Raw genomic sequence first — 12755 nt, 5'->3', positions numbered from 1 at the left:
TGCTATATTGATCACTTCAGCCATCACCGGCCAACTCTGCACTTCTGGATGGACATGAAACATTTAGCATTAATTTTCATGTTAGATCATACAATGTAAACTTTCACGGCCGGTATTGTCTTCACTTAAAACTTCCGGGCTGATAGGCCGTGGTCGAAGTATAAAACTGTCTCCTGACGTTTCGTCTCCGACTGCAGGAGACATCCTCAGAGGTAAAGCCGCTTTACCTCCGAGGATGTCTCCCGCAGTCGGAGACGAAACGTCAGGAGACAGTTTTATACTTCGACCACGGCCTATCAGCCCGGAAGTTTTAAGTGAAGACTTTTCATGTTAGTTTAGATGTGGTGTTCATTACAGGTGGCACAAAGCAAACATTGCAAGCATTACATTAAGAAGTGTCAGAGACAGTTTGAGGGAGGGAGGGAGGGCACTCACACTTGGTGACGCCCCCTATCGTTCTGTGCAGAATGCATCTACTAAATCACCTTCTTAATATAATAGAGGGAAACATTCCACGTGGGAAAAATATATCTAAAAACAAAGATGATGTGACTTACCGAACGAAAGCGCTGGCAGGTCGATAGACACACAAACAAACACAAACACAAACACACACACAAAATTCAAGCTTTCGCAACAAACTGTTGCCTCATCAGGAAAGAGGGGAAGGAGAGGGAAAGATGAAAGGATGTGGGTTTTAAGGGAGAGGACATATTAAATATGTCTGCTTGTGTCTGTATATGTGTGGATGGATATGTGTGTGTGTGTGCGAGTGTATACCAGTCCTTTTTTTCCCCTAAGGTAAGTCTTTCCGCTCCTGGGATTGGAATGACTCCTTATCCTCTCCCTTAAAACCCACATCCTTTCGTCTTTCCCTCTCCATCCCCTCTTTCCTGATGAGGCAACAGTTTGTTGCAAAAGCTTGAATTTTGTGTGTGTGTTTGTGTGTCTATCGACCTGCAAGCGCTTTTGTTCGGTAAGTCACATCATCTTTGTTTTTAAATCACCTTCTTATGCGCACACCACTATAGTAATGGTAGGTGCCTCATTTCATGTTCCCAAAGCCTCCCCTCCCCCATAATTGTATGTTTGTGTAACCTTTCCTTGACATTTTATGATTCTTTTTATCTCTGTTTTAGCCTACTCCACTTTCTTCTTAAGAGTACCTACAGTTTTATTCTAACTATGGAGAAATCCTCAAACATCTGGTTATTGTTGGACAATTTCAGACAACCCACAGAGAATACTGCTATTTTTCTTGTGTCATATGGCACTGTCTAATCTTTGATAATTGCAGAAAATTATCATCAGCAAATGTGGAATACTACACATTTGTGGAACCTAATACTCTGCATAAAATGAAACAGTGTAATTGAAATTACTACATACCAACAATAAGTATGTTTTGTAGTATCAGATTTGGCCACATTTCTGGAGGCAATGAACTTCCTAACTGCAATCCAACCTCCAGTGTAGTTAAACCTTCATTTAGTATATCCCTCTGCCACCTGTAGAACAATAGCAGTAATAAGAAGAAAACATCACACCGAAGTAGAAAAGTGATAATTACCATCAGCATTACTTACTCAGCAAAAATTCTATTACTTTTTGACAAAAGTTTACTTTCATCATCTTTTTCAATCTCTGGTGTTCTCTCACAGAATTCAGTAACCTTCACAGCACACTTCTTCATAGATTCTGAGTTTAAGATACAGTACTCCAATTTGTCAGGAATAATTTTTACCAATACAGTCTTCTTTGGCATAATAGCACTTAGAGGAAATAATGTCTCGGAATTTAGAAGAATGCCATGTTTCTTGCTGTACTTCTGCACAAATGTCTGAAATAACTTTGGCGCACTTTCATCACTTTCTTCCTATAAAGAAATAAAAAGCCACTTGCAACACTTTTGGTTGTATTATTTAAAAGTATAATACAAAACTACATGTTCATCTAATTTTTATTATTCCACACACATAGGACACACTAAAAGCAGCACTATAAAAGAATATATGGAGTACAAACAGATCTAACAAGTGCATGGTAATTTGTATAACAGACAAAAGAAAAAGATTAACATAAGAAATACTTGTCATGAATTATCATTTTGACTACTTACAAATAAACATGTAAATCCGAGAACTAATGTCTTTGAAGAACCAATGCTCATCACCAATAACCAAATACAGTACGCTGTGAATATAATTAATTAAATAAAAGTAATTTATGTCCAGACAGGCTATCTGGTATTTACTTCAAAGAGTCATAGCTCCAAGAATTGTAGCTCCAAGTACTGAATATTTAAAACAAAAAATAATAAATAATGTTTTCTCTTGAATGAACTGTTTGTCAAGAGTTGCAGATGTTTAGATACAGCATGAAACAACAAAATCTTATTGGTTCAAATGGCTCTGAGCACTATGGGACTCAACTGCTGTGGTCATAAGTCCCCTAGAACTTAGAACTACTTAAACCTAACTAACCTAAGGACATCACACACATCCATGCCCGAGGCAGGATTCGAACCTGCGACCGTAGCAGTCGCGCGGTTCCGGACTGAGCGCCTAGAACCGTGAGACCATCGCGGCCGGCTCAAAATCTTATTGACCTGTCCCACACCATTACACTGTTTCCAACAAATTTTACGAACAACACAATACGCACAAATACACCACTTAAATGCAACATTGTGTGCCAGGTGAAGACATGATAGCAAAATGTTGGATCTAGTACTTATGATTAAGCTGTTCTCCAGAAAAAAGCTTAATCTTAATACTACTGTGCCTTACTACAAATGGCCCTATTGGAGTTTAAGTACTTGCATCTTCCTCCAACTTTTGAACTAAATTATCCAGACATTCAATAGGGGAAACTAAAATTTAATATAGATTCTGACTTTAGGTACAACTCTGCATTTTTCAGATGTACAAAGCAATGCAGAGATGAAAATGTAGTAAGTAAAAAATCCTATGACCAACAGGATTTAACCCTGAACCTTTGGATTTGTAGTCTGAGACTTACCCAATCAGCATCACACTACACCATCTTGACCTACACCATGTAAAATTGGATGAACAATGTTTGCAAAAAGTTGTTTATAATGTGTAAAATGTGGATAACACCAAAATCTCTTAAATAACAACTGTTCAAAATTATGTTTTTTCAGACCACTGAAGATTTTCAGGAGAATAGGAGAAAAGTGTGTATGCCAGGTACTTCAAAATCTTTTTATATTAGTCACAGATTTTTGTCATGCAACACAGAAATTCAAACTTGATTATCAAATTGAAGAACCAACAGCCCATACGGAAAATGATGGACTTTTATTATTAACTGATATTTTTATGTCTTCATCTAGTGCTGTGAGAACATTTAAGCTATCACTTTCAATTCCTGATTAAGAGGACTAGGTCAGTCAACAAATTATTATTAATAGGAACACAATAAAGTTGGCTGGGTACCTGAAAATACAGGGTGAGGAAACCAAGCTGTTCACCTCAAATGTTTCTGGAACATAATTCTGTTTTCATCCAGATGAATTGTGAAAAAATCCTTATTAAATGACATTCTTCGATTCTTATTAAATGACATTCGTCGTCATATTGTCACATCTTAACCAGACACTAGTCTGAATCCGAAAACAAGAGCATCAATCAAGTACAGCAATTAGTACTGAAAGCACATTTATTACAAACACCATTGTAATTTCGGAAGAGAGGAGAACAGAACTAGACTCCTGGACAGAGAACGCTGCTATTTATATGAACAGTGACTATTCCAGAATATACAAAGATTACAAACATAAGAACTTTCAAGAACCTTTCAGAAAGGATAAATGCTAAATAACAATTAATTGCTGGTTTGAACTGACGAACAGCAGCACACCAGCCAGTGATGCTAACAGTTATGCCACACTGCATGCAGAACCAGCAGCATTGCTCCCTCTCCTGGAAAAACAGCCACCTGCTATTTCAGAAGTTTGTCAAATGACCTCATCTCACTGGATGGTCTTTGTGTTATAGTGCTCTTGATCTTTCTCCTGGGCACCAAGGGTCTGTATATAAGTCAGCTATCTTACTTCTTTGGTCCTGGTGATGAAATTCCACATAATCGTCCTGAGTACCATCTGGTTGAAAAGGAACAGCATGTCCAATGTCATTTCAGTCCCATAACTGTGGCACAGGAAGAAAAGTGTGAAACCTGTAGTGTCCTACTTCACTATATTACATGTGAATATCACGACAGGCAGTACAGTATTTCGGTATCTCACTGTTCGAAATCAGTTTACATTTAGAGCAAGTTTGTCAACTCTTATTAAGCTGTTCTGTAAGACCACTTATTTGTGAGTGATAGGCACTTGTCACACTGTGGGTGATGTCACAATGTGAAATTCCCTCTGATACTAGTATCAAGTGGACTTCTTTTGCATGATAAGAGATTATCACACGGGACACTCCGTGCTTCAAAATTACATCATCTACAATGAAACTGCAATTTCTGGAGCTTCAGCAGTCAGCACAGATATGATGACAGCATAGCAGGCAAGGTAGTCAGTGCAAACTACTATCCACTGATTCCTGTTTGTCGACTTTGGGAAACTCCCCAAGAGGTCTATTCCAATTTGGTGGCATGGTGCTGCTGCATGTGGAATTGGTACCAGCAGCCCCAGAGGTAACTGCAGCACCTGCTTCCATCACTAGAATTCCTTACAGTGGCTCACATGTGAGTAGTGTCTAAAATATCAGTAGAGACCTGACAAGTGATACATGCTTCTCATTGTATCACGAGTCTTCATGAATCCCAGGTGACCAGATGTTGGGCCATCAAGAAAAAACTTCAGGATAGTTGGCCATATATGATCTACAATGATGATCAACCATTTCAACCCCCCTGGATCATAGTTCCCCTTCAGGGTGGTTACAAAGAAAAGATTCAAAAATTCCTTGATTCTGAAATTTTATTTGTATTTTAAAGACAATTAAAGTTTAATTGTTTTCTGTCAGTGACAAAATATGGTACAAAACTCGCAAAAATGGTTCATTTTTAGTACACTGCCATAGTTGGCATTTTATAAGTAATTTAACAATATTATAAAATGTATACAATTTAAAACAGGTAACACAAAAATAAGATAATGACTTGTCATATGAACTAGAACAAATTAAAATTCTAAATTTGGTAGAACAATTTACTGAAGATTCCTACATTCCTCATCAAATGCTTGAATCTTAGCTTAAAGTTCAGCTTTCCTTGTGTGTATGTATATATATATATATATATATATATATATATATATATATATATAAAAACAAAGATGATGTGACTTACCGAACGAAAGCGCTGGCAGGTCGATAGACACACAAACACACACACAAAATTCAAGCTTTCGCAACAAACTGTTGCCTCATCAGGAAAGAGGGAAGGAGAGGGAAAGACGAAAGGATGTGGGTTTTAAGGGAGAGGGTAAGGAGTCATTCCAATCCCGGGAGCGGAAAGACTTACCTTAGGGGGAAAAAAGGAAAAAAGTGACAGGTATACACTCGCACACATACATATATCCATCCGCACACACACAGACACAAGCAGACATTTGTAAAGGCCAAGAGTTTGGGCAGAGATGTTAGTCGGGCGGAAGTAAAGAGGCAAAGATGTTGTTGAAAGACGGGTGAGGTATGAGCGGCGGCAAATTGAAATTAGCAGAGATTGAGGCCTGGCGGATATATTTTTCCCAAGTGCAATGTTTCCCTAACAAAGATGATGTGACTTACCAAATGAAAGTGCTGGCAGGTCGACAGACACACAAACAAACACAAACACACACACAAAATTCAAGCTTTCGCAACAAACTGTTGCCTCATCAGAAAAGAGGGAAGGAGAGGGAAAGACGAAAGGATGTGGGTTTTAAGGGAGAGGGTAAGCAGTCATTCCAATCCCGGGAGCGGAAAGACTTACCTTAGGGGAAAAAAAGGACTGGTATACACTCGCACACACACACACACACACATATCCATCCACACATATACAGACACAAGCAGACAAGAATATGTCTGCTTGTGTCTGTATATGTGTGTGTGTGTGTGTGTGTGTGTGTGTGTGTGTGTGTGTGTGTGGTGTGTGTGGGTGGGTGCGCGCGCGCGCTCGAGAGTGTATACCTGTCCTTTTTTCCCCCTAAGGTAAGTCTTTCCGCTCCCGGGATTGGAATGACTCCTTACCCTCTACCTTAAAACCCACATCCTTTCGTCTTTCCCTCTCCTTCCCCTCTTTCCTGATGAGGCAACAGTTTGTTGCAAAAGCTTGAATTTTGTGTGTGTGTTTGTGTTTTGGAACAATGACAGAAAAAAGGTTTTGTACATAGTATATAATTAAGAATTGAGTACAAAATTTTAGTTTGCTGCAGTTCCATTCTTCTCGCTATTGCACTATTGCTGAACTTTTTTCTTTTTTTTTTTTAAATAATTGTGCGTCACTTCTTGCTGAGAGCACTGACTTGTCAGTAATCAGTGTCTCAATACATCAAAGTATTTCTGCATGGCTTACTCCTTCTTTGAGAAGAAAGGAGCTGACAGAATTTTGTGCTTTCTGAATTTGTGGTTCATTTTCCTCACATATGACTGGATAAGAAATGGTCAATTTTTCTGAAGAATCATGTTTTAATTGCATCAGCACTAGTATGTTGTAGGTGAGTTACAAAGCTTTGAAGAGGAGTTGTATATTTGTAGATTTTAACGTTGCTAATATATTTTAATCCTTTAGCGTAACTTTTGACAACTGTTATACCCAAATTACTTGAAAGAAATGTCACACTGCGAAAGCTTGCATTTTGCCCTCTCAGAACTGTTTGTATTTTATTCTATCCAAAACCCCAAATTTGGGTCACTCTATCAATAACTCCGAAAGTGTGCTCTCATGCTGAATGCAATTGTCTGGAGAGGGGGGAAAAAAAAATAAAAATAAAAAAAAAATAATTTTTAGCATTATAGAGTTTATTCAACAATATAAACAATGGAACAAATTACAGATGGCAGTAAAAATGATTTTTGAAAGTGTATTATAAATATAGTCCTTCTCAGAAACAGTACTTATTTGTAATACAGAATATGAAACTAAACTAGTGGGTCTATACAGTCAAGAAGCCTCATGCCAATAGGGAAAAGTAGAGCATGTACTCAGATTTTGATTGTTGATCCAGTATATTGTACATAAAAAATAAAGTACTGTACCTGTATTAGTTGGAGAACACTGCTAAATATACATAATACATTCCACAACTCAAAGTTTCTATAGTTTATACTACAGAACAACAAGCACGAATACAGGTCTCAACAACTGCAATATTATCTCAAACAATAAAGTGCAGTAAGCTTCCAGCTGCAGTCCAAAGATGCCATGCTATATGGTGAAGATCATGTAGGCACAAAGGTCTGTGGTAATTTAAAAAAAGCAAAGACATTGGGTAGTTGGAAAAAAATTCCCAGGTACTTTGTTCAATTCCCTGATATTTTCATGGTATTTCCTGGTTGCATGCAATTCCTTGATAATTCCCAATATTCCCAGTTTTCTCGGTTTGTGGCCACCCTGCTGTTATACGATTCTCTTTTTATTAATTGGAATTCTCCTTTGGTTGGTTCCTCATTCTTCAGGCTTCTGTGGTTATAGCAAGGCTGGATCTTCCCTCTCTTCAGCAGCAATGTCATTTAATGCAATGATGACTGAGATTTCATTCAGACTGCTGTGTCCCACCATAGGATTTCTCGAAAGCCAGTCAGTATCCTTATGTTTGCATCCATTTTTGTGTCAAACTGACATGAATTCCTGAAGCCTCGGTGTCCGTCTCGTCAGTTGATGAAATATACCTTTCAGACTAGTCAGCCCACATAAAAAATGGGGCCTGCCACTTGAATGGTTTGCCAATCAAACAGGACCAAAACAACTGCAAGGCATTGTTTCTCAGTTGTGGAATAGTTCACCTCAGACTTGGAGAGTAGTCTGGAAGCATAAGCTGTCACCTCAGCACCTTCCATCATTTGCACTTGAACTGAATCTGTCCCATAGAATAGGTTTGAAGTTCTGTCATTCAAAGCTAAGATGGGAGAAAATGTTAGCACATCATCAAGCACAAACAAAATCTCTTTCTTGTATCTAACCCCAGGAAAGTTTGGTATCTCACCACCTGTAGTTCTTGTAAGTTATGTGCCTTGGTACAGAAGTCCTTTATATACAACAGATAGCACTTCTGATGAAACTTCTCACATTACAAGTATGTAAACGAATCTGAAAATCTATGACTGCTGTTATTTTCTCTCGATCAGGATGAGCTCCCTTACTATTCCCAATGTGCCTCCAGATTTTTATTTCTGAAGTGGCAAAAAGGCACTTCTTTGGATTCAGACAGAAGCCTGCTGCATGAACACACTTCAACACAGTTTTCAGGTAGCTTGGATGTCTTTCAAATGTCACACACATAGCAAAGACATGTCATCTATTTTAAGCACTGAAGCATTGTCGAAAGTGGCTGGAGCATTACGTGGTCCAAACAGCATATCCTTGAACTCTTACACACTGTCAGGAGTTGTGTAGGCAGTCTTTTCCCAGTCAGCCTCATCAGTCAAGATTTACCAGTAGCCTGTCTGCATGTTCATCATTGAGAAATACTTTGCTCCTCTGAAGTAATCAAGGTTGTCATCAATGCACAGCAATGGACAGACATCCTTTTTTGTCATTATGTTCAGTCACTTATAGTCAGAGCCCAAAAGCCACGTGCCATCCCCCTTCTTTACAAGGACTACAGGAGCAGATCGAGGACACTCTGAATGTTCAATTTTCTTCTTGCAGATGTCCTCCAGTTCCTGCCAGATTATCCGTAGTCCAATTCACAACACTCTACATGAGTACAGCCTAATTGGTGAATGATAATCATGTTGATCTGTCTTTTCTCCATTCTGATCTTCCACAATCTATGACTGCTTGTGATGCCTGCAAGAAGTCCTAGCAAAGAATAATGTCATGATTACATTCTGTTAAAATAACACATTCAAAGCAGTTTCTTCTGTCATTGGTAATTACTCTTGCTATACCTGTTTTTGTTAGCTGTACAATTTCCCATTTGAAGCCTTCAGCACAATTGCTTTTGTATCACAGACAGTCTTCTTTATTTATGGGTGGTAAGCATCCAAAATTACAGGAAAAGAAACCAGTGATTCAACTAGTGCCCATACAAGTCTATTATGACATTAACGAGACTTCCTGGTATCTTGGTGACAGTCGTCCATTACTTCTTAGATAGTCGCCTCACTTAGATTTCCTCAATTCAGCAGCTAAGCAAGTGGCTTGTTCCTCTGTATGGCAACATGATAGGAAGCAACCCCATCTATGGTGCAGTAATTGGCCTCATCCTACAGATCAACTATAATTGTCTGCCAGTCTTGGGGCATAGTAATCATCAAACACTAGTCATCTTTCTCTGCAGTAGTGTACAAAGTGTCCCGGGCATCCACAGAGAAAATATACTGGTGTGCTGTCCTCTGACCTCCAAATGTCTGTTGTTCTGTGGGGTGTTATACTCGGTGGAGGAGTTAGTTGTACCTGCATTAGTTCAGTGCCAGGTTGTTGTTTAACAACTGTGGTTTAAGTCTAAGTTGGCCAAGTCTATTCTTCCTGGCATGTTGTAATGGTGGTTCTAAAGATCGATACACATCATCTTCAAGATCCTCTTAAACTTCAAATGTATGGAGTCGACATTCATGGCTGCTATCTCTTATTACTTAGTCCACCTGTTCTGAGTGACATAAATTGCTCTCTCTCTTCTCTGACAACCCGGAGTACGAGGGAGGGTGAGGACATGGTGGTCTTCAACAACAGCCATAGGGACCATATTTGGGAGTCAGTCATATCTCCTTTTCTCTTTCATTTCCTTGATGTGCTGGTACCACTTGATGAATTTCTCTGGTGTTGGGACATTCTTTATAATAAGACTTTGGCACATTTTCTGCGACTCCTTTTATCAAGTATGCGAGTCTGTCAGGCTCTGCTATACTATGATTCTCAATGTGGGATGGGTCAAAAACAATCTTTTATTAGGAGTGTGTAGTTTCCCCATGACACTGGGCCTTGTTCTTCAACTATTCTTCTTCTATGGGGCATTGCTGCAAATTGTCACCAAATGTTTTCTTCAGTATGGCCTGTAATTTACCCCAGCTGTTGAGATTCTCAAACCACTGCTGGGCTGTGCTATACAAATAGTAGTACACATTTGCCAAACATATCACGTCATCCTATCTATTTTACTTGGCAACTTGACTGACTCCTTTCACCCACTTCATCACATTCTAACCAATGTCCCTGGTAAACACAAATGGATGTCTGACATGCAGCTGACTTACTGCTGTTTCAGAATCCATTTGTCTCTTGAATATATGGACTGTGGGAATGGTGTACTGCTTGTATTCCAGTTGCTGTCCATGTAGGTCACAGCTTTTACATTGCCTAATTGGAGCCATGGTGATATAAATGTTTTGAAGTACCTGATGTCTCCACCAAACACTGTCATGTAACAAACAGAATCAAGTCGAAATCAGAAAGCAGGGTTGTTCGATAAAGCACAACACTTAGTACAGAAAGCGTGTTGATTACAAACAGTAATGTACAGCCAGAACAGAACAGAACTGAAATCCTACCAAGAGTGTTGCTATTTATACAAACATAAAATATTCCAGAATATACAAACACAGGAACTTTCAAGAATCTCTGAGAAATGTTATTTACTAAATAACAAATATCTGTTGGTGGTCGAGTTTGAACAGCTGACCTGCAGCACACCAACAACTGACACTAACTGCTACACTGCACTAAATGCATCATAGCTAGTAGTAATATGAATTACAGAGGTATTGGTATCAACTTGGACCTACAGTAGTTTGTACTGCTGAACAGCATTTAACTCTTCAAAATCTAGAAATTAGTTTTTGGAGAAATTACGTATTTAGAGCTTTTGATTTATATGTTTTGAATTTGATATCAATTGCTGACTTATGCAAAAGTTCACATTTCACAACCAAATAAGAAAAAACTTCACGTCAGATAACGAGGAAGCAGAGCGTTGGAACACTATGACATTAGTGTAAAAGGAGCGTAGAGGAAATTAAGCATTCGTTCTACCGGTGTCATTCCCATGTGTTGAGTGTTGGTGAATTTGAAAAAAATAAATGTTTTTCACAAACCAAGAGAAACTAAGTATGCTACTTCTTTATGAAAAATGCAGAAGGAACATGGGGAGAACAGTTAAGTTGTATGCACAAAAGTAGTGCAACGGACAAAGGTCCAACAAGGATCATAATTTAGCAAATATCGAAATATTGTTATTGGAAGAGCACTGAAATACTATGCAGAGCATAAAGAGTGAGCCTCAAATGAGCAGAGAGAATAAAATAAATGTCCTGGCAGTTGTTATTCATTAACTACATGTTAGCTCCAGAGAAACTGAAAGTGCCTCTAGAATAAATCAGCTCAGTTTCATACACATTTTGCATGCAAACAGCTGCCATCCATATCATGTCACTTCATTAGCAGATTGACCAGTGAGACTGCAGAAGACAAAGGAATTCTACTGCTCAGTTCTGGTGCAACATCAGGACAAAAGATTCTTTCTACAAAGAATTCTCATTACCAATGAAACTACCTTTACAGATCATGGAAAGCTGACTGAAATAACTATGCTTTATGGGATCACTGGGGATTCGTATTGGGTGAGGCAGGTTCATCATCAGAAACAGTGAACTGTAAATGTTTGGGTGCAGGATTTTTAAAGATTACATGATTGGTCCTTACTTCATTCAAACTTTATTAACCAGTAAAAGATATGCCCAATCACTAACCAAAGTGCTAAAGTCTCTCCTAGTGGAACTACCCCTTAGAGTACATAGATATTGTGGTATTAGCATGGTGTGTGCCTGGCTTACTACTCACGCTTGTGACTAAGGAAGTGCTCACCCAGCTCTTTCCTGGTTGATTTATAGTGTAAGACAGCAATCGGTTTTTTATTCTAAACAGGTAAGTTCTAAATACAGTTTCTCCATAATTGCTAATCACATTTTGAAAAAAGTAATGCTACTGAATTCATTTCTTTTAGAACTGTGACATTAGCAGCAGTTATTACTAAAGTTGCATCTGAAAAAGTGAAGTCAACACTAATATTCCTGTAATTAATATAGCTAGTAAACATCTCAGCTGAAAAGCTTTGCTGAATCACCCTGTATATTATCTACAAAGAAATGATTGTTGGAATATGAAAGTAGATCCAGTAACAATGAAAAATCTGTTTGTCAACAAAATTGTTCATGTTTCCTCAACTACTGGAGGAGTGTTAAAGTGTGTGTCACTTGATTCCCACAAAATAGTCACTTTGAAGAGAAGCTCCCAACAAAATGCCTGGTTCAAGTTGCATATGTATTTTAAACCATTCACTCAAAATAAAGATCTAACAATTTGGTTCTTTCGCATGGCAGTGCTCTAGCATATATGTCCAACCTCTCTAGACAGCAATGATCTTGACCCTGTGACTACTTGCCATTTTTATAAGTTAACAAGCAGCTGAAATGATTATGATCTCCTATGGATGAAGAGCTCCTGCAGGAGTAAGAACAATGGAACAATGTATGTGGACGCTTACTGGAAAAAGCTTGGGAGAAAAAATCCTTTGTGCAGTCTACAGTTAAAGTGATACTCTGGATAGTGTGCAATGGAACTTATTAATGAAACTT

The 12755-nt window shown here is 38.4% G+C and overlaps 1 protein-coding gene across 3 annotated transcripts in view; it reads right to left on the bottom strand.

Annotated features, from left to right (window-relative positions):
- Positions 1 to 12755, bottom strand: part of LOC126236747 (peroxisome biogenesis factor 1) — a 404197-nt gene that overhangs the window by 297271 nt on the left and 94171 nt on the right. For all 3 annotated transcript variants that reach the window (XR_007544978.1, XM_049946282.1, XM_049946283.1), the window contains 2 exons: positions 1587 to 1876; positions 1390 to 1508 (listed from right to left, as the gene is read on the bottom strand). Coding sequence is in view for 2 of the 3 variants with exons in the window: in XM_049946282.1 (XP_049802239.1) it covers positions 1390 to 1508; positions 1587 to 1876 (409 nt within the window). In the remaining variant the exon portion in view is untranslated. The remainder of the gene's footprint in view (positions 1 to 1389; positions 1509 to 1586; positions 1877 to 12755) is intronic.

This window comes from Schistocerca nitens, chromosome 2, assembly GCF_023898315.1.
Source record: "Schistocerca nitens isolate TAMUIC-IGC-003100 chromosome 2, iqSchNite1.1, whole genome shotgun sequence".
Classification (NCBI taxonomy): domain Eukaryota; kingdom Metazoa; phylum Arthropoda; class Insecta; order Orthoptera; family Acrididae; genus Schistocerca; species Schistocerca nitens.
The sequence above is the reverse complement of the archived record's forward strand: the minus strand, read 5'-3'. Positions and strand labels throughout refer to the sequence as shown.